The sequence below is a fragment of the Salmo salar genome, chromosome 01 (assembly GCF_965601325.2).
Source record: "Salmo salar chromosome 01, fSalSal1, whole genome shotgun sequence".
NCBI classification, from domain to species: domain Eukaryota; kingdom Metazoa; phylum Chordata; class Actinopteri; order Salmoniformes; family Salmonidae; genus Salmo; species Salmo salar.
This window is the reverse complement of record NC_138291.1, coordinates 85272446-85294844: the sequence shown is the minus strand read 5'-3', so window position 1 is coordinate 85294844 and position 22399 is coordinate 85272446. Positions and strand designations below refer to the sequence as shown.

Here is a 22399-nt window from a genome sequence, read left to right as displayed (position 1 = left end):
AATTATTGCCTTATTTCACTGTAGAGCCTCTAGCCCTGCTCAATATGCCTTAGTTAACACTTTAGTTCCACCTCCCACACATGCAGTGACATCACCTGGTTTAAATTATATTTCTAGAGACAATATCTCTTTCATCTTCACTCTATGCACAGGTTTACTCCCACTGTATTCATATCCTACCATACCCTTGTCTGTATATTATGCCTTGAATCTATTCTACCGTGCCCAGAAATCTGCTCCTTTTATTCTCTGTTCTGAACGTACTAGACGACCAGTTCTTTTAGCCTTTAGCCATACCCTTATCCTACTCCTCCTCTGTTCCTCTGGTGATGTGGAAATTAATCCAGGTCCTGCTGTGCCTAGCTCCACTCCCATTCCCCAGGCGCTCTCATTTGTTGACTTCTGTAACCGTAAAAGCCTTGGTTTCATGCATGTTAACATTAGAAGCCTCCTCCCTAAGTTTGTTTTATTCACTGCCCTAGCACACTCTGCCAACCCAGATGTCCTAGTGGCCACTCCTGGCTTAGGAATCCTGGCTTAGGAAAACCACCAAAAACCCAGAAATTTCCATCCCTAACTATAACATTTTCCGACAAGATAGAACTGCCAAAGGGGGCGGAGTTGCAATCTACTGCAGGGATAGCCTGCAGAGTTCTGTCATACTATCCAGGTCTGTGCCCAAACAATTTGAGCTTCTACTTTTAAAAATCCACCTCTCCAGAAACAAGTCTCTTACCGTTGCCGCTTGCTATAAACCACCTTCCGCCCCCAGCTGTGCCCTGGACACCATATGCGAATTGATTGCCCCCTAGAGCTCGTGCTGCTAGGTGAACTAAACTGGGACATGCTTAACACCCAGGCCATCCTACAATCTAAGCTTGATGCTCTAAATCTCACACAAATGATCAATGAACCCACCAGGTACAACCCCAAATCCGTAAACACGGGCACCCTCATAGATATCATCCTAACCAACCTGCCCTCTAAATACATCTCTGCTGTCTTCAACCAGGATAACAGTGATCACTGCCTCATTGCCTGCATCCGTAATGGGTCTGCGGTCAAGCGTCCAGCCCTCATCACTGTCAAACGCTCCCTAAAACACTTCAACGAGCAGGCCTTTCTAATCGACCTGGCCCAGGTATCCTGGAAGGATATTGACCTCATTCCATCAGTAGAGGACGCCTGGTTGTTCTTTAAAAGTGCCTTCCTCACCATCTTAAATAAGCATGCCCCTTTCAAAAAATGTAGAACCAGGAACAGATATAGCCCTTGGTTCACTCCAGAATTGACTGCCCTTGACCAGCACAAAAAACATCCTGTGGCGTACTGCATTAGCATCGAATAGCCCCCGCGATATCCAACTTTTCAGGGAAGTTAGGAACCAATATACACAGGCAGTTAGGAAAGCAAAGGCTAGCTTTTTCAAACAGAAATCTGCATCCTGTAGCACTAACTCCAAAAAGTTCTGGGACACTCTAAAGTCCATTGAGAATAAGAGCACCTCCTCCCAGCTGCTCACTGCACTGAGGCTAGGGAACACAGTCACCACCGATAAATCCGCGATAATTAAGAATTTCAATAAGCATTTTTCTACGGCTGGCCATGCTTTCCACCTGGCTACCCTGACCCCAGTCAACAGCCCTGCACCCCTCACTGCAACTTGCCCAAGTCTCCCCAATTTCTCCTTCACCCAAATCCAGATAGCTGATGTTCTGAAAGAGCTGCAAAATCTGGACCCCTACAAATCAGCAAGGCTAGACAATCTGGACCCTCTCTTCCTAAAATGATCTGCCGAAATTGTTGCAACCCCTATTACTAGCTTGTTCAACCTCTCTTTTGTATTGTGTAAGATCCCCAAAGATTGGAAAGCTGCCGCAGTCATCCCCCTCTTCAAAGTGGGAGAGACTCTAGACCCAAACCACTACAGACCTATATCTATCCTACCCTGCCTTTCTAAGGTCTTCGAAAGCCAAGTTAACAAACAGATCACCGACCATTTCGAAGCCCACCGTACCTTCTCCATTATGGAACCTGGTTTCCGAGCTGGTCACGGGTGCACCTCAGCCACGCTCAAGGTCCTAAACGATATCATAACCGCCATCGATAAGAGACAATACTGTGCAGCTGTATTCATCGACCTGGCCAAGGTTTTCGACTCTGTTAATCACCATATTCTTATCAGCAGACTCAACAGCCTTTGCTTCTCAAATGACTGCCTAGCCTGGTTCACCAACTACTTCTCTGACAGAGTTCAGTGTGTCAAATCGGAGGGCCTGTTGTCCGGACCGCAAGCAGTCTCTATGGGGGTTCCACAGAGTTCAATCCTTGGGCCGACTCTTTTCTCTGTATACATCAATGATGTCGCTCTTGCTGCTGGTGATTCTCTGATCCACCTCTACCCAGACGACACCATTCTGTATACTTCTGGCCCTTCTTTGGACACTGTGTTAACTAACCTCCAGACGAGCTTCAATGCCATTCAACTCTCCTTCTGTGGCCTCCAACTGCTCTTAAATGCAAGCAAAACTAAATGCATGCTCTTCAACCGATCGCTGCCCACACCTACCCACCTGTCCAGCATCACTACTCTGGACGGTTCTGACTTAGAATATGTGGACAGCTGCAAATACCTAGGTGTCTGGTTAGACTGTAAACTTTCCTTCCAGACTCACATTAAGCATCTCCAATCCAAAATTAAATCTAGAATCGGCTTCCTATTTCGCAACAAAGCATCCTTCACTCATGCTGCCAAACATACCCTAGTAAAACTGACTATCCTACCGATCCTTGACTTTAGCGATGTCATTTACAAAACAGCCTCCAACACTCTACTCAGCAAATTGGATGCAGTCTATCACAGTGCCATCCGTTTAGTCACCAAAGCCCCATATACTACCCACCACTGCGACCTGTATGCTCTCGTTGGCTGGCCCTCGCTTCATATCCGTCGCCAAACCCACTGGCTCCACGTTATCTATAAGTCGTTGCTAGGTAAAGCACCGCCTTATCTCAGCTCACTGGTCACCATAGCAGCACCCACCCGCAGCACGCGCTCCAGCAGGTATATTTCACTGGTCACCCCCAAAGCCAATTCCTCTTCGGCCGCCTTTCTTTCCAGTTCTCTGCTGCAAATGACTGGAACAAGCCGCAAAATTCACTGAAGCTGGAGACTCATGGATTAAGCACCAGCTGTCTGAGCAGCTCACAGATCACTGCACCTGTACATAGCCAATCTGTAAATAGCCCATCCAACTACCTCATCACCATATTGTTATTTATTGTATTTATTTTGCTCCTTTGCACCCCAGTACCGCTGCTTGCACACTCATCTTCTGCACATCTATCACCCCAGTGTTTAATTTGCCATACTGTAATAATTTCACCACTATGGCCTATTTATTGCCTCACCCCCCTTATCCTACCTCATTTGCACACACTTTATATAGACTTTATCTATTGTATTATTGACTGTATGTTTGTTTATTCCATGTGTAACTCTGTGTTGTTGTTTGTGTCGCACTGCTTTGCTTTATCTTGGCCAGGTCGCAGTTGTAAATGAGAACTTGTTCTCAACTAGCCTACCTGGTTAAATAAAGGTGAAATAAAAAATTAATTTATAAAAAGCACAAACTGACAACCTGGTAACAATGTGTTGACAGAGAACTGTGTATTTCATTATTGAAATACGATAATACCTAGGGCTGTTGCTGTCATGAAATTTTGTCAGCCGAGTACTGTCATGCAAATTACTGCCAGTCTCACTGTAATTGATCGTTAATTAACATAAACACGTTTAGTATCTCCAGGCCTCCACACATACAAGTTGCTGATGCGCACCCTTGGAACATCTACATTTAAACAAGTCAAATAAATCTATTTCATTTACACCATCACAATACATTCATTATTTATTTTAGGCAGGTCTGAAGATGCATTATGTTATGAAGAAAATGTATTTCAGAAAAATAGATTATGAGTTGGCCTACTGTATGTTATCTGGCTGTGCGCCATGCCGTAGACTATGGGATAGTTAATTTAGCAGACAAGATATGCTTATAAATCCCGTGACTTTTTTATATTATATGATTTTATATGCGAGTGCGCCTATGAAGTGACTATGTTCAGCGTAAAAGTGATTATTTTAAACAGGTCATATATGCTAGATTTAGAGTTATTTTGGAAACTTTAGAAATCAAAGTATATGTGGGCTGCATGATGCGACTATAGGCTATTGATGATTTGAGAAAGTCGCAAAAAAAAGCTTGTGCTCTGTTCCTTGCCTCAGGCTGCACACCCTGTTCTATCATCAAGTGATCATATTTTCACTTATCAGACTATCCTCAATTTAATCTTGTCTTTACTAAAATGTCATATTAGTTTAGAATGGCCCATTATCAAACAGGCAGGGACAGGGGCAGGGGAAAAAAGACATCACCCATATGCACTTCGTAAAATACTCAGGGCTTGAATCCTAAGCAACCTGCCTACACATAGTTTAAAGTACAATACCAACATAGCTACTGTATTATGTCAAAGCTTTGTGCTGGAAAACCTTGGTATAGCATGGGTGGAATAGGCATTGTGGTGCTCATGTGAATTTCCTTTCTTTTTCAGGCTTCAGACCAATAGCGTATTCTCATTTAAAATGTTGTTTTGAGTTTTTAATACAGAAATGTCTGGGCTTATAAGAACACATATTTCATTCCACGCATCAAGCACTGTTTGATGCAGCCTCTCGCTACACGGCAGGTGATATTCCGCCCAAACTCTGTGAGCCATGGGCTCTCCAACCCTGTTCCTGCAGCTACCCAGTGCTTAATTTGGGAAACCAAGTGAAATCTGTTCGGGAACATTGATAGTAACATATTTCCTTAAATTGTTGACAGCCACTCTATGCGCTCGAGAAAGTAATGAAGATGAGAAAGGAGATGGAAACATACAGTAGTGAGATATTCTGCATCTAAAGCAATGTATCAGCCTATTAATTATGAAAAGGCCACTCAAAATCAAATTCACTATAATTGTAGGCTAAATGTTAGCCACCCTGCACAATCAACCAGTCCAATGAACAATTTTTTTTCTCCAGGACTTGGGTTCATATATAGGCCTATGCGTATGCATAAGCTCCAATAGTAGGGGTGTTTTGAATGAATCATCACCTTAGAAAGCGTTCTCCATTTCGTTGTGTTAGGTTTTGAAACAACATCCACAACGACCATGTTTTCCATTCAGTTTAAACCTGTTGTTGAACTTCTTTCTTCAAATTGATCGATCACAGTGAGGTGAGTTTTAAAAGCATGATACTATTTTGAGGATGTGTTTGATCTACCTACATGTACATAATTACCTCAATTACCTCGACACCAGTGCCCCCGCACATTGACCCTGTACCAGTATCCCCTGTATATAGCCCCACTATTGTTATTTACTGCTGCTCTTTAATTATTTGTTATTCTTATCGCATACTTTCTTACAATTTTTTTTTAAGGTATTTTCTTAAAACTGCATTGTTGGTTAAGGGCTTGTAAATAAGCATTTCACTGTTGTATTCGGCACATGACAAATAAAATGATTAGAGCATTTGATTTGATTGCATTTGCATTGATGTCAGAGTGGTTAGAGCATGTGTCAAACTCATTCCAGGGGGGGGGGGGGGGGCGAGTGACTGTGGTTTTCACTCCTCCCTTGTACTTGATTGTTGAATTAAGGTCACTAATTAGTAAGGAATTCCCCTCACGTGGTTGTCTAGGTCTTAATTGAAAGGCCAAAAACCAGCAGACACTAGGCCCTCCATGGAATGAGTTTGACACCACTGGGTTAGAGGGACAACAGAGCACTGAGTACCAGGCCATTAGCGTGGTTAGCAAATTGGGTACGCATATCCAGAGTGCATAAGAGATTACTGTGACTCAATGGTGACATGGAATTTCACTGCGGTCATGACTCATGACTGCTGGTGTGGCAGTAATACGGTTACCACAACAGCCATAGTAATACCCTGCCTTCCCATTCTGCTGGATCATAACAATTCAAGTTTTCATATTGATGACAACATGAGAGTACTTTGACACAGCATATTTTGACACAGCATCAAACCACTAGTGAACGCCAGACTTAAAAATCTGTTCTGAGCAAGGCAGTTAACCCACTGTTTCCTGGGTGCTGTGGATGTTGATTATGGCAGACACATTTCAGTTGCATGCATTCAATTGACTAGGTATCCCCCTTTCCCAATCTAGTAGAATGGGCTTGAGAGGGTAAGTGCATTAACAGCTACATTTGCAATTTATGCAAGCAAGTGGCAAGTTAATATGATTCTGCAGTCCAAGTAGGTACAGTGCCTTCAGAAACTATTCATACCCCTTGACTTATTCCACATTTTGTTGAACTTCTTTCTTCAAATTGATCGATCACAGTGAGGCGAGTTTTAAAAGCATGATACTATTTGATGTGATTCTCGATTGCATTTACATTGATGCAGCTATTGATGTGTTTCAGCCTGAATTCAAAATGGATTATTGCATTTTTGTCACATATCTATACACAGTACCCCATAATGACAAAGTGAAAACATATATGTACACATTTTAGCAAATGTGTTGAAAATAAAATAAATATCTAATTTACATAAGTATTCACACCCCTGAGTCAATACATGTTAGCTGGAAGTCTTTCTGGGTAAATCTAAGAGTTTTCAACAACTGGATTATGCAACATTTGCCCATTTCTCTATTCAAAATTAAAATGTTCTGTCAAATTGGTTGTTGATCATTGCTAGACAACCATTTTCAGGTCTTGCCATAAAAAGTTCAAGTAGATTTAAGTCAAAACTGTAACTTAGCCACTCAGGAACATTCACTGTCTTCTTGGTAAGCAACTCCAGTGTAGATTTGGCTTTGTGTTTTAGGTCATTGTCATGCTGAAAACAGTGGAGGCTGCTGACTGACATTACAGATAATTGTATGTGTGGGATACAGAGATGAGTCATTCAAAAATTATGTTAAAAGCTACTACTGCACACAGAATGAGTAAAAACTAAATTAAGCACATTTTTACTCCGGAACTTATGCAGGCTTGCCATAACAAAGGGGTTGAATACTTATTGACTCAAGACATTTCTGTTTTTAATTTGTATTAATTTGTACAAATTTGGGAAAACACAATTCCACTTTGACATTACGGGGTATTGTGTGTAGACCAGTTACAAAAAAAAATCTTAATTCAATACATTTTCAATTCAAGCTGTAACACATCAAAATGCGGAAAAAGTCAAGGGGTGTGAATGAATACATTCTGAAGGTACTGGAAATTTGATGATATATAAAAATGTGGAGGGGCTGACCCTGTTAGTTATTAAGTAGCCTGGGTTACTATAAAGTATTCTGTGTTTTGGTAAGTGGGGGGGGGGGGGGGTTAAGCGCAGAAAACTTTAATTATGTAACCTATGCAAGCTAATGTTGAATCTATATAATCCTGCAGTGTTTAAGCCGGTATAGTACATTTGATAATGTAGAGAAATGTGGAGGGGCTGACACTGCACAAAAGAGACTATACATTATGTTTGCTTCTTGTGGTGCGCTTGAGCCAAAAGGGGTCCCCTAAATATTGTTCAGAAATAACCCAATTGGACAGAACGGGACACATGCTGAGTAAATAAAGATGAGACCACCAATACAGTTTTTGTTTTCACTTTTTAAAGCAGCACATACACTGTGTATACCAAATATTAGGAAAATTTTCCTAATATTGAGTTGCACCCCCCCCCCCTTGCCCTCAGAACTGCCTCAATTTGTCGTGTCATGGACCGTACAAGGTGTCAAAAGCGTTCCACAGGGATGCTGGCGATGTTGACTCCAATGCCTCTCACAGTGGTGTCAAGTTGGCTGGATAGACTTTTTTTGGGTGGGTGGACCATTCTTGATACACACGGGAAACTGTTGAGCGTGAAAAACCCAGCAGCATTGCAGTTCTTGACACAAACCGGTGCGCCCCCAGGCTCCTATTACCATAACCCGTTCAAAGGCACTTAAACCTTTTGTCTTGCCCATTCACCCTCTGAATGGAACACATACACAATCCATGTCTCAATTGTCTCATCTACACTGATTGAAGTGGATTTAACAAGTGGCATCAATAAGGGATCATAGCTTTCACCTGGTCAGTCTATGTCATGGAAAGAGCAGGTGTCCTTAATGTATAGTCAGTGTATAAGGCTTGCGTTATGAGTAACTGTTTTCGTAAAACATTACCTGTCAAGTGCGACACACAACAAATACACACAAACAGTAAAATAAGAAAGTTCTCTATTGTTAATGTAAAGTTTTCGAAGGGAAAACAGCAGTTAATAAATAAGCACACTGCAGTATACTGTATCTCATCAGTATAAATAAATATAAGCTATATATCTTTAAAATAATAATAACTGTATAACTTATCTCCAGTTCTATTTGAGTTGAACAGAAGAATATTCAGGAAGTGACTAGGAAGGATTAGATGCACCCCTCCCACAACTGACAACAATGACATCGCCCACATTTACCTCAGTTTATACACAACACATGCATGGAAGGCTTCCACCCACCCACCCACCCACCCAAACACACAGCCCACAACATTAGAGAGCAAACTGCAGTAACTTCCTTTGAAGAACCCATTGCAGTTCTGACTGAGGCCTCCAGCCTGTCTACCGGTCTACAGCTCAACCATTGGACTGTCATAGAATCTGAATCTCTCTGTAACTATCTGTTTATCTAAGGGGACTGAAACCCACTCATTATATAGTATATATGTTCTGTACATGTGCAGTCTATTAGTAAACCAATGCAACTTTCTTTGAGTATAATACAAACATTTAAATTATACATATGTATATTTATCACTTTTAGTTGTTTTTAAACTCTGTTTTATGTTTTCACACCAGGTTAAAAAATATATTAGAGATTGACCAATAGCACAGGGCATAATCCACACGTTCCTAAATTCACTAACATCCAAATCATTGTTTGAGCAGTGGGTCTAGTACAGTAACAAGGGTGGGACAAAATTAGAGAGTCGGCGGGAGTCGCATTTCATACAGTTAAATTAATCCAGATTACACATGGCCTGGCCCTCCAATCCTCAAAAAACAGTAAATTACACGTTGCCCCACTGCCCATATCTAATATGTGAGGGCCTTGAGGCCTTAAGGCTAACTCCTCATTCCTCCAACATGGTTGGGCATCATTCTCCTCATTCATCTCCTCGGAGTTCCTCTACTGCCCATTTGCATCTGTGCCAGAGGGAGGGGTCGGGAACTGGGGAGGCGTTGGAGTCCTGCAGGTAACAGGGTTTGCGATTTGCTTTTTTGTAAGGCCCGCCTCCCCCTGTGGCAATTGGTCAGAGCGTTGTTTTAGATCAGGGCTGCTTATCAGTCCCCGAGGATGACCTTGACAAAGCAAGCCACGTCAGTCTCTTTGGATTTGTGGGAGATGAAAAAGGGATGTTGCTGGGATGAAAAGATTAGAAAATAAATGAGAGAAGAGACAATTTAACTGATTCATGTAAAATCAAATAAAGTATAAAAATAATATACTCAACAAAAGTTTGATATATAATCAATAGCATTGATTGGATATAAATGAAGTGGGGAGATTATTACAAAACATAAATTATTACTGGACTAAGTCTGCCATCTAGTGGTCAACTGTTAGTAATGGAAGAGGACATGGTCACATTCACTTTGCATTGAACATTTCTTAGAGTTGAAAATAAAGTGTGTAACTAAATAATAAGACATATCCAAAGTTCAAAACACACTCACCATGAGTTCTGGGTAGTTTGGCCGCTCTTTGGAATTTTTCTTTAAACTGGGAATGAAAAGGGCATCGAGATAAAGGATTACAACTGCAATGTCTATGATTCATATAGACATACTGTTAGATGACTCATATCTGGTAATGTGTCTCCCACTCCACTCTACTCCAGATTGAATCAACTGCAAGCGGACATGGAACTGTCAACGGAGTAAAAACCTAAAGATTGGTAAATTCATCTAGCCAGCTAACTAAACTTCTAGTAATCATGGTCAAATTACTGATCGGTGGGGCCCTCATTGATTTTGTTAATCATTCTCATTCAGATATCATATTCAAAACTGCAAACATTTTTTATAGCAGTATGGCAAAATGAGTAGAATTGCAGGAAACTAGCTGTAAAATTTAAACAAATTATCATTGCCCCATGGCACAATGAGTAGAAATGAGTTCTAAAATTGCTAAATCTTCTCTCTGCCCCATGGCAAAAAGTGTAGAATTGCAGCAAACTTGCTTTAAAATGGCAACATTTTCTCTACGCCCCATGTCAAAATGCAGGAAATTAACTTTAAAGCTTACATTTTTTTTCTCTCCGCTGTCAAGTGGGAGGCTGCTAAAATGTTTTGCTCGCAAGGTGGGGCCGTTTTGCCCAAAAGGCTAGGGCCGGCCCCTCATGATGAGTTCAGATTTTTTGTGGCCCCCACCCAGATCAAAGTTGCTCATCCCTGCTGTAGATAATAGGTTCCCATTTCGGACAGCCATAAAACTGAAATACTAGAGCCTACATTGTACAACACAACAGACCAAAGTGACCCATTAGCAAGGTTTTATGGTGGGAAAAATGTAATTTATCTTCTGTACTGTAGGCCTACATGTAAAACAAATGTAAAACCTTTTAGGGTTGTGGGAAGGGAAAAACGGCATGAGTAGATATTAAATATTTGGTGTGGAGACCTAACAGTGCGCGGTAGACATAACAGGCTGGTGAGAATGCATATTTAGACACATTCCACAGAGGGTAGCCTAGTCTCTGGAACCCAGGCACATGCATCACATTCTGTCCTGGTCATAAAGTGCTTGTGGCTATGACAACAACTGGAAAAATTGTCAAGAGAAATTCTCTTGTGAGTCTCAATCCAGCAAGCGCTCAAGTAGGACTCATACAATAGCCAAAGACCTTGAGTGGAATTAGACAAGGCAAAGTACAGAAAGAAAATACTGACATAACTGACATTGACAACACTTTTGTAGGGCCTAAATTATGTACAGGTAAGCCTGGTCCCAGATCTGCTTCTGATGTCTTGCCAAATCCAATTGTCGCTGTCATGACAGACATAACAACGACCATAGACTTGGAAAGACAGCCCAAACAGATCTGGGACCAGGCTAGCTTTACAGGAGAGGAGAACGTACCACAGGGAGGTGAAGTCAACAAACTCAGGGGAGAACTGGTCAGCAGGAAGCTGGGGGGATGGATCCTCCACCACCTGCTTCAGCTGCTGGAAGGGTGTGCCCCAGTCATAGGGAAAACGCAAGATGGCCAGCTCAATCTGAAGAGGGGGGCACAGGATATGACAGGGCATGAGATATGACAGGGCACAGGATATCACAGGGCACTGCTAGAGGTCAGGCTATTCATGGGTTGCATGTTTCGTCACAATATTAATTTGGACGTTTGTTTTATACTGATGAGCAACTGAGCATTCTACTCAATGCATTGTCAATGAGCGCTGATGAAGATTTACAAATCATTTGTAGTAAAACCTTTTGTCATCACTTTGATGTCGCCAGATTGACTTTCGATGCAGAATAACGGTAGCTAGTTAGCTAAGGTCGAGAGGTCACCTGATTTAAGCTAGCTAAAGTTAGCATTGCTAGCTATTTTTGAGGAACTTTGCTGGCTAATGACAACATTGCCGTATGTCGAAAGTAAATTTGATAACATGATAATGCTGACAAAGTTGTTACCTACTAAACATTTGACTACTTTAGCAATGTAATCGTATTTCAAGGCACTGTAGTGTAATTTACACTAAACAGTCGTTAGCCTGCGCCCAGAATGACTGGGATTATCACGACTTTAGGGCACCAGTATTGCGTCACCGGTAGGGTGGCTTTAGAACATTCAAAACAATGGCATGACGCGACCTAGTAATGGAGGTGCAACCTATGAATAGGAATGCAGCATTGAATTGTTGTACATAAAATGCACTAAGCTAAAGATTCTGTCGTTAAACGCCAGAAATTGGGTGATTTGTGACATTAGACCCCTCAAACTCAACTCTGGACCATGAATCCAGTTCCACTGTGTTTTTTCATTGTTCTCCTCTAATCGGCACTGATTTAGACCTTGGACACCAGGCGGGTGCAATTAATTATCAGGTAGAAGAGAAAACCAGCAGTCTCCGGAGGTTAAGAATTGAATACCCCTGCCCTAGACAGTTACATTTCTGAAAAGTACCATTGGCAGCTGGAAGATCATCACATGTTCTTTTGACACCAAACTGTTATTGGGTGTGACAGAATTTAGGATGTGCAAATGAGAGAGAGGAATATGTAACAGCTCTCCTGGAGCAGAGCAGTAGAGGGTCATCCTGTCTCCCTGAAAGAAGGCAGGGCTTTTCTTGAACATGAAAAACATGTTCTATTTGCACAATAATTCATTTCAAATCAATATAACTTTTATTTCTCCACTTATGACTATTACTAGCAATGTACAAAATGTCTCTCAGGAAAACTAAAATAAAACATTTAATCTGTGGTTACTGTAGCATTTATAAATAATATACTGCTCAAAAAAATAAAGGGAACACTTAAACAACACAACCTAGATCTGAATGAAAGAAATAATCTTATTAAATACTTTTTTCTTTACATAGTTGAATGTGCTGACAACAAAATCACACAAAAATAATCAATGGAAATCCAATTTATCAACCCATGGAGGTCTGGATTTGGAGTCACACTCAAAAATAAAGTGGAAAACCACACTACAGGCTGATCCAACTTTGATGTAATGTCCTTAAAACAAGTCAAAATGAGGCACAGTAGTGTGTGTGGCCTCCACGTGCCTGTATGACCTCCCTACAACGCCTGGGCATGCTCCTGATGAGGTGGCGGATGGTCTCCTGAGGGATCTCCTCCCAGACCTGGACTAAAGCATCCGCCAACTCCTGGACGGTCTGTGGTGCAACGTGGCGTTGGTGGATGGAGTGAGACATGATGTCCCAGATGTGCTCAATTGGATTCAGGTCTGGGGAACGGGCGGGCCAGTCCATAGCATCAATGCCTTCCTCTTGCAGGAACTGCTGACACACTCCAGCCACATGAGGTCTAGCATTGTCTTGCATTAGGAGGAACACAGGGCCAACCGCACCAGCATATGGTCTCACAAGGGGTCTGAGGATCTCATCTCGGTACCTAATGGCAGTCAGGCTACCTCTGGCGAGCACATGGAGGGTTGTGCGGCCCACCAAAGAAATGCCACCCCACACCATGACTGACCCACCGCCAAACCGGTCATGCTGGAGGATGTTGCAGGCAGCAGAACGTTCTCCACGGCGTCTCCAGACTCTGTCACGTCTGTCACGTGCTCAGTGTGAACCTGCTTTCATCTGTGAAGAGCACAGGGCGCCAGTGGCTAATTTGCCAATCTTGGTGTTCTCTGGCAAATGCCAAACATCCTGCACGGTGTTGGGCTGTAAGCACAACCCCCACCTGTGGACGTCGGGCCCTCATACCACCCTCATGGAGTCTGTTTCTGACCGTTTGAGCAGACACATGCACATTTGTGGCCTGCTGGAGGTCATTTTGCAGGGCTCTGGCAGTGCTTCTCCTGCTCCTCCTTGCACAAAGGCGGAGGTAGCGGTCCTGCTGCTGGGTTGTTGCCCTCCTACGGCCTCCTCCACGTCTCCTGATGTACTGGCCTGTCTCCTGGTAGCGCCTCCATGCTCTGGACACTACGCTGACAGACACAGCAAACCTTCTTGCCACAGCTCACATTGATGTGCCATCCTGGATGAGCTGCACTACCTGAGCCACTTGTGTGGGTTGTAGACTCCGTCTCATGCTACCACTAGAGTGAAAGCACCGCCAGCATTCAAAAGTGACCAAAACATCAGCCAGGAAGCATAGGAACTGAGAAGTGGTCTGTAGTCCCCACGTGCAGAACCACTCCTTTATTGGGGGTGTCTTGCTAATTGCCTATAATTTCCACCTGTTGTCTATTCCATTTGCACAACAGCATGTGAAATGTATTGTCAATCAGTGTTGCTTCCTAAGTGGACAGTTTGATTTCACAGAAGTGTGATTGACTTGGAGTTACATTGTGTTGTTTAAGTGTTCCCTTTATTTTTTTGAGCAGTGTATAATATAGGCCTACTAGTGTAATAATCATAATTTTTTTATTAGAAATTAATAATCTGCATAAGTAAAAATTTGAATAGAGACTCACCATAGTGATTCCTAAACTCCAAATGTCAGACTTGACGTTGTAGCCTTTCTGATTAATCTCTGGGTTGATCCTCTCTGGCTGGGGGACAGAACAGAACCGCGCACACACGCACACACACACACACACACACACACACACACACACACGAGACCCGGATAATATCACTTTAGTATCGCAAACTAACATTAGTTGTCCTAGACGACCCAAACTCCCCCATCATCTGTACCTCAAACACACACAACCCATTCTGTTCTCTGAGTGCTACCAGGCCCTAAAAACTGCTCAGCCAATCAAAGGCTCTGTGGACACACTGTTTGGGCACACAGCAGTTAAAAGCTAACTGCGGTTATTAAAGGGCATGGCTAATGACATAACATAGAGACCTGTAGCACTTAAACATATAGGCAGCAAGCAGTCAACTCAGCTCAATCAAACTTGTACAATAATTCATTAACATGAACATCATATCTCTGTTCTGTAAACAGTTATTCACTGAGCCAGCATTTAGGCTCCTGAGTGGCGCAGTGGTCTAAGGCACTGCATCTCAGTGCTTGAGGTGTCACTAGACACCCTGGATCGATTCCAGGCTGTATCACAACCGGCCATGATTGGGAGTCCCATAGGGTGGTGCACAATTGGCCCAGCGTCATCCGGGTTTGGCAGGTGTAGGCCGTCATTGTAAATAAGAATTTGTTCTTAACTGACTTGCCTAGTTAAATAAAGGTTAAATGTAAAAAAAAAATCGTAACATATTGTATGAATTGGAATTCGTAATAGGTTATGTGAATTGTAGGAAATGTATTTATTTTTGCAGGACGTAACATATCATAGGAATTGGATGACGTACAAAGCTGTCCAACAGTTTTGGGGACCCGCTTGGCTCATGAGCATCTTTAAGCCTAAATCCTTTATAGTTCGATTTTACTGAGTAGACATCTATTTTGTATATATTTTAAACCCCCTATACCTCTACTACCACACACCCACTCACCGCCATGTAGGGCTTGCAGCCGGCGTCTATGGTCTTGGCCACGGAGTCCACCAGGTAACCACTGATCCCAAAGTCACACATCTTCACCTGGCCCTGTGTGTTGATCAATACGTTTGATGGCTTCACATCTGAGGGAGAGAGAGGAGAGAAAAAGAGGAGATGGAAGGATATAGAGAGGAGAGAGAGAGATGAAGGAAAGAGAGATATGGAAGAGACAGAGAGGAGTGTGACGGAAGTGAACGAGAAACAGGGTCATCACTGATTTAATCTGCCGAGTCAGTTAGCCACAGTGACAGAACTGGGAAGCAGTTAACAGTCTCAAACACACAGCCCTCAAAACACTTTTGCAGCAGGACTGTGGTCGCTGGCTAGGCGCAGTTTTCACTTTATTTTAGTAACCGGCAATCATCTTAAATTACTAAATGCAATGTTAATACAGAAACAGACGCATGGAACACTGAGGTTTTAGACACAAGAAATAGACTCTTTGACCTTTGGTGAGACATGGTTTTAAAGGATGGACACTAGTCCAACTGTTTTAAGGTGTACCCCATAGAGATGCATAATACAGGTAACTGCCAAAATAAAGGAAACACCAACATTGTGTCTTATTAGGGCATTGGGCCACCACACGCCGCCAGAACAGCTTCAATGCACCTCGGCATAGATTCGACAAGTGTCTGGAACTCTATTGGAAGGATGCAACACCATTTTTCCAGATGATGGTGGTGGAAAACGTTGTCTCAAGCGCCGCTCCAGAATCTCCCATATGTGTTCAATTGGGTTGAGATCTGGGGACTGAGACACATATACACATACCCTTTAAACGTGACCCTAAGCATGATGGGATGTTAATTGCTTAATTAACTCAGGAACCACAACATACTTTGTATCCATCATTTACTCAAGTCTTTCCTTTATTTTTGGCAGTAACATATACACATTTTAATATAAAACGTTTTATTTAACTCTGTGATGTTACCTCGGTGGATCACTGACAAGTTACTGTGCAGATGGTCCAGAGCCTTCACTACCTGTAACCAGGGAGATTAGAACATAAGAACAGAACACCGACACATCAGCAGAAAGAGAAGGAGATTGGGGAATCCATATGGTTGCATCTATTATTTATTAATTCTTACTATATTAAGCATCTAGCATGAATTAACACATTTAGTCGACTACATGTATACCACGTACAGTAATAGGCTATTTCTCTTGGTCTAGAGACTGACTGATCTGAGAACAATACGTTCATAATATACTGTATATTCCTACACATAACCAACCCATGTATTATTCATCTTGGTCTCTAGGCTGACTGATAACTCATATGAATTAACCTCTACGGGACCGGAGTAACTTGTTTGATAAAATCCATTTTTATATTCAAATGTAGGAACTGGGTTTTACAGTTTGACCCCACTGTTGTCTCTGGCTCCACACCCACCCCGACCAGCCATCTAGATGTGTGAAGGTTAGTGTATATTCTGTAGGGATGCTAATGATCCATCATGTATTACATTCCTGGGAGTGTGCAATCTTTAATTGTTTATTACCATAGCATTTTTGTATGTTCTCTATAGTTATGTACTTGAACATTTATAAATTAACCGAATTTATATTGATACAACATATTGTCTAGTGATGTAATTCTTCACTGGATCAGTCTGAAACTTTGCACACACTGCTGCCATCTTGTGGACAACATCTAAATTACACCTAGAATCCTATCTCAATGTATGGCCTTTCTCTTGCATTTCAAAGATGGAACAAAAAGAAAACGCATGCTTTTACCATATAATCCCAAATCATCACCTAAACTCTATGCCCTATGCATTTGTGGAGATATGAAAGGATTTGATTGGTATAAGCAATATGGTGAAACTTCTACAAGTATGATTGTACATAGGGCGCAGGGGACGATTTGGATTGGGCCCTAGTCCTACTCACCGAGACGGCCATCTTTCCCAGTATGTCCTCGGGGATGGTCATGCCTTTATCTATCACCTGCTTGTAGAATTTATCCAGAGAAGTGTCCATCAGCTCCATACAGATCCACACATCACCCTGATTACATAACAAGGGGCAATCTTTCAGATAGTGGAGGATACAGTATGATGTACAGATGGAGAGATGGTGGAGGGAGTCGAAAGGGGGAGATGGATAGATGGGGAGAGGGGTAGAGAGATTGGAGATAGAAAGAAAAAGAAATGGAAAGGGGGAAGACAGAATGATGGAGAGAGGGGTTGAGGGAGAGATTGGAAAAACACAACAGAGTCGGACTACATTCCTGACACACGGTTCGACTAACAGGAAAGAGCTTTTTCTAATGTGCTCTGCTGTGGAGGGATATCCTGTGGAACACTCTTTCTCTTCAGGAGGAAGGCAACTACATCCGGAAAAATCTGGAATTCTTTATTTGTTTATGTTGACTACAACATAAAAAGCTATGCCCTCCCACATCTCTATGGTACCGGTCTGAATGGCAGCACATCATAGAGTACAATGTCATTGTATAATTCAAGGCTGTAATGGCAGTGTAGGAAGCCTTATGTTCCATATCGTTAGGAAGAGGACTAAGTTAGTAACTAAGTACCTGCCTCTATGAACATACAGATGCGGCCAAATATATTGACACCGATGCACAATTCTGTTTCTCCTAAAATAATTTTAAATTAAAAAACATTTGTTGTTTACACTTGTATTTGTTTAATTTACAACTGGCCACAAAGTCAAAAATGTTCTGGACAAAAAAATCATGCAACCCCTTTGCAACCCCTTTGTTATGGCAAGCCTAAATAAGTTCAGGAGTAAAAATGTGCTTAACAAATCACTTAATAAGTTGCATGGGCTCAATCCGTGTTCAATAACAGTGGTTAACATGATTTTTGAATGATTACCCCATCTCTGTACCCCACACATGCAATAATCTGTAAGGTTCCTCAATCGAGCAGTGAATTTCAACCAGATATTCAACCACAAAGACCAGGGAGGTTTTTCAATGCATCACAAAAAGAGCACGGATTGGTAGATGTGTAAAAATATCAAAATCAAAATGTTGAAGTTATTAATTAGGGTTTGGATGGTGTATCAATACACCCAGTCACTACAAAGATACAGGTGCCCTTCTTAACTCAGTTGCCGGAGAGGAAGGAAACCGTTCAGGGATTTCTCCATGAGGCCAATGATGATTTTTAAACATTACAGAGTTTAATGGTTGTGATATGAAAAAAACTGAGGATGGATCAACAACATTGTAGTTATTTTTGTATCCAAAACATGCATCCTGTTTACAAGTCACTTAAGTAATACTGAAAAAACGAATTGGCAAACACTTTACTGAGTACCACTCTTCATATTTTCAAGCATGGTGGTGGCTGCATCATGTTACGGTATGCTTGTCATCGGCAAGGCCTAGGGAGGTTTTTAGGATTAAAAAAAATATGGAATACAGCTATAAACATAGGCAAAATCCAAGAGAAAAACCTGGTTCAGTCTGCGATTAGTGCTTTTTGAGGTCAGTTCGGTTTGATTATGAAGAAAAAATCACTACAACTCCCTTCAGCCCAGTGTCCCATATACTTCTTGACTTAATTTCTCTCGTGAATGATTTGATTTCTCTCTATAGAAACGTGCTCACAAAAACAGAACTAAATGGAATTCAAGTAACTGAAACGACGTCATTCAATTTGTTGTTTAATAACCCCCCCTCCCAAAAAAAGTAGGTTAATCGCTCAGCAATATTTCCAACAGACACTGGAAGACGATTTCACCTTTCAGTAGGACAAAAACCTAAAACACAAGGCCAAATCTACACTGGAGTTGCTTACTAGAGGTCAACCGATTAATCGGAATGGCCGATTAATTGGGGCCGATTTCAAGTTTTCATAACAAATCGGTAATCGGCATTTCTGGACACCGATCATGGCCGATTACATTGCACTCCACGAGGAGACTGCGTGGCAGGCTGACTACCTGTTATGCGAGTGCAGCAAGGAGCCAAGGTAAGGTGCTAGCTAGCATTAAATGTATCTTATAAAAAACAATCAATCTTAACATAATCACTAGTTAACTACACATGGTTGATGATATTACTAGTTTATCTTAATTTATCATTGAATCACAGCCTACGTCACCAAACGGGTGATTTAACAAGCGCATTCACGAAAAAAGCACTGTCGTTGTACCAATGTGTACCTAACCATAACCATCAACGCCTTTCTTAAAATCAATACACAAGTATATATTTTTAAACCTGCATATTTAGTTAATATTGCCTGCTAACATGAATTTCTTTTAACTAGGGAAATTGTGCCACTTCTCTTGCGTTCTGTGCAACAGAGTCAGGGTATATGCAGTAGTTTGGGCCGCCTAGCATGTTGCGAACTGTTTGAAGACTATTTCTTCCTAACAAAGACAGCCAACTTCGCCAAACGCGGGATGATTTAACAAAAGCGCATTTGCGAAAAAAAAACACAATCGTTGCACGAACGTTCCTAACCATAAACCTCAATGCCTTTCTTAAAATCAATACACAGAAGTATATATTTTTAAACCTGCATATTTAGTTAAAATAAATTCATGTTAGCAGGCAATATTAAACTAGGGAAATTGTGTCACTTCTCTTGCGTTCATTGCACGCAGAGCCAGGGTATATGCAACAGTTTGGGCCGCCTGGCTCGTTGCGAACTAATTTGCCAGAATTTAACGTAATTATGACATAACATTGAAGGTTGTGCAATGTAACAGCAATATTTAGACTTATGGATGCCACCAGTTAGATAAAATACGGAACGGTTCCGTATTTCACTGAAAGAATAAACGTTTGTTTTCTAAATGATAGTTTCCGGATTTTACTATATTAATGACCTAAGGCTCGTATTTCTGTGTGTTATTATATTATAATTAAGTCTATGATTTGAAAGAGCAGTCTGACTGAGCGGTGGTAGGCAGCAGCAGGCTCGAAAGCATTCATTCAAACAGCACTTTCCTCCGTTTGCCAGCAGCTTTAAATGAGCCACCGCCCCTTCATTTGAATTATAACTCAAAGATGAAAGAACACTTTTCTGAATTGCAAAGAACCATTAAAGAGCTCAAAGGACTATTTTAGTCATTATTGCTCCACAAAGAACAATCCCCTTTACCATAGAACCCTTGAGGAATCCTCTTTTATTTGTTTACAGGGTAAAAATAGCCTGTTTTAAAAAGAGAAAACAGAACATTCTGATTCATTGCACTCCGTTTGAAATTGCAAGGGTGCCAATATACTTAACAGCATATCTACAAGGCTCTGTCCTCTGACATCTTTGTAATGACATTGTAGGAAGCCTATGTTCCTTATAGAAATAAACTAAGTCAGTAGGAAAATCCCATAAAGAGTAGCTTTTGCAATTGCAAAAACGTTTGGGGACTGAATAAACAAATATGCTGTTTATTGTAAAGCGTATTTGGGTTTAACGTCTATGGGCTAGGTGGGACGCTAGCGTCCCACCTGCGGGACACAGCCAGTGAAATATCAGGGCGGCAAATTCAAAAACAACAAAATGGCATAATTCAACTTTCTCAAACATACAACTATTTTTACACCATTTTAAAAATACACTTCTCCTTGATATAACCACATTGTCCGATTTCAAAAAGTCTTTACAGCGAAAGCAAAACATTAGATTATGTTAGGAGAGTACATAGACAAAAATAATCACACAGCCATTTTCCAAGCAAGGACATGTGTCAATAAAACCCAAAACACAGCTAAATGAAGCACTAACCTTTGACGATCTTCATCAGATGACACTCCTAGGACATTATGTTACACAATACATGTATGTTTTGTTCGATAAAGTTCATATTTATATCCAAAAACAGAATTTTACATTGGCGTGTGATGTTCAGAAAATGTATTCCCACCAAAACTGCCGGTGAATGTGCACATCAATTTACAAAAATACTCATCATAAATGTTGACAAAATACACTGCTCAAAAAAATAAAGGGAACACTTAGACAACACAATGTAACTTCAAGTCAATCACACTTCTGTGAAATCAAACTGTCCACTTAGGAAGCAACACTGATTGACAATACATTTCACATGCTGTTGTGCAAATGGAATAGACAACAGGTGGAAATTATAGGCAATTCGCAAGACACCCCCAATAAAGGAGTGGTTCTGCAGGTGGGGACAACAGACCACTTCTCAGTTCCTATGCTTCCTGGCTGATGTTTTGGTCACATTTGAATGCTGGCGGTGCTTTCACTCTAGTGGTAGCATGAGACGGAGTCTACAACCCACACAAGTGGCTCAGGTAGTGCAGCTCATCCAGGATGGCACATCAATGCGAGCTGTGGCAAGAAGGTTTGCTGTGTCTGTCAGCGTAGTGTCCAGAGCATGGAGGCGCTACCAGGAGACAGGCCAGTACATCAGGAGATGTGGAGGAGGCCGTAGGAGGGCAACACCCCAGCAGCAGGACCACTACCTCCGCCTTTGTGCAAGGAGGAGCAGGAGAAGCATTGCCAGAGCCCTGCAAAATGACCTCCAGCAGGCCACAAATGTGCATGTATGTCTGCTCAAACGGTCAGAAACAGACTCCATGAGGGTGGTATGAGGGCCCGAAGTCCACAGGTGGGGGTTGTGCTTACAGCCCAACACCGTGCAGGACGTTAGGCATTTGCCAGAGAACACCAAGATTGGCAAATTCGCCACTGGCGCCCTGTGCTCTTCACAGATGAAAGCAGGTTCACACTGAGCACATGTGACAGACGTGACAGAGTCTGGAGACGCCGTGGAGAACGTTCTGCTGCCTGCAACATCCTCCAGCATGACCGGTTTGGCGGTGGGTCAGTCATGGTGTGGGGTGGCATTTCTTTGGGGGGCCGCACAGCCCTCTATGTGCTCGCCAGAGGTAGCCTGACTGCCATTAGGTACCGAGATGAGATCCTCAGACCCCTTGTGAGACCATATGCTGGTGCGGTTGGCCCTGGGTCCCTCCTAATGCAAGACAATGCTAGACCTCATGTGGCTGGAGTGTGTCAGCAGTTCCTGCAAGAGGAAGGCATTGATGCTATGGACTGGCCCGCCCGTTCCCCAGACCTGAATCCAATTGAGCACATCTGGGACATCATGTCTCGCTCCATCCACCAACGCCACGTTGCACCACAT

At 42.0% G+C, this 22399-nt stretch overlaps 1 protein-coding gene across 2 annotated transcripts in view; it reads right to left on the bottom strand.

The window, feature by feature from the left end:
• Window positions 1-8601: 8601 nt before the first annotated feature.
• Window positions 8602-22399, bottom strand: part of map2k6 (mitogen-activated protein kinase kinase 6) — a 52171-nt gene continuing 38373 nt past the window's right edge. Inside the window, exons 6-12 of one of the 2 annotated variants that reach the window (XM_014211405.3) lie at window positions 17192-17308; window positions 16221-16272; window positions 15239-15366; window positions 14248-14325; window positions 11208-11344; window positions 9803-9848; window positions 8602-9487 (exon numbers count right to left, since the gene is read on the bottom strand). In XM_014211405.3, the coding sequence (XP_014066880.1) occupies window positions 9410-9487; window positions 9803-9848; window positions 11208-11344; window positions 14248-14325; window positions 15239-15366; window positions 16221-16272; window positions 17192-17308 (636 nt within the window). In that variant the 3' untranslated portion in view covers window positions 8602-9409. The remainder of the gene's footprint in view (window positions 9488-9802; window positions 9849-11207; window positions 11345-14247; window positions 14326-15238; window positions 15367-16220; window positions 16273-17191; window positions 17309-22399) is intronic. The other variant, NM_001136549.1, reaches the window with a different exon arrangement.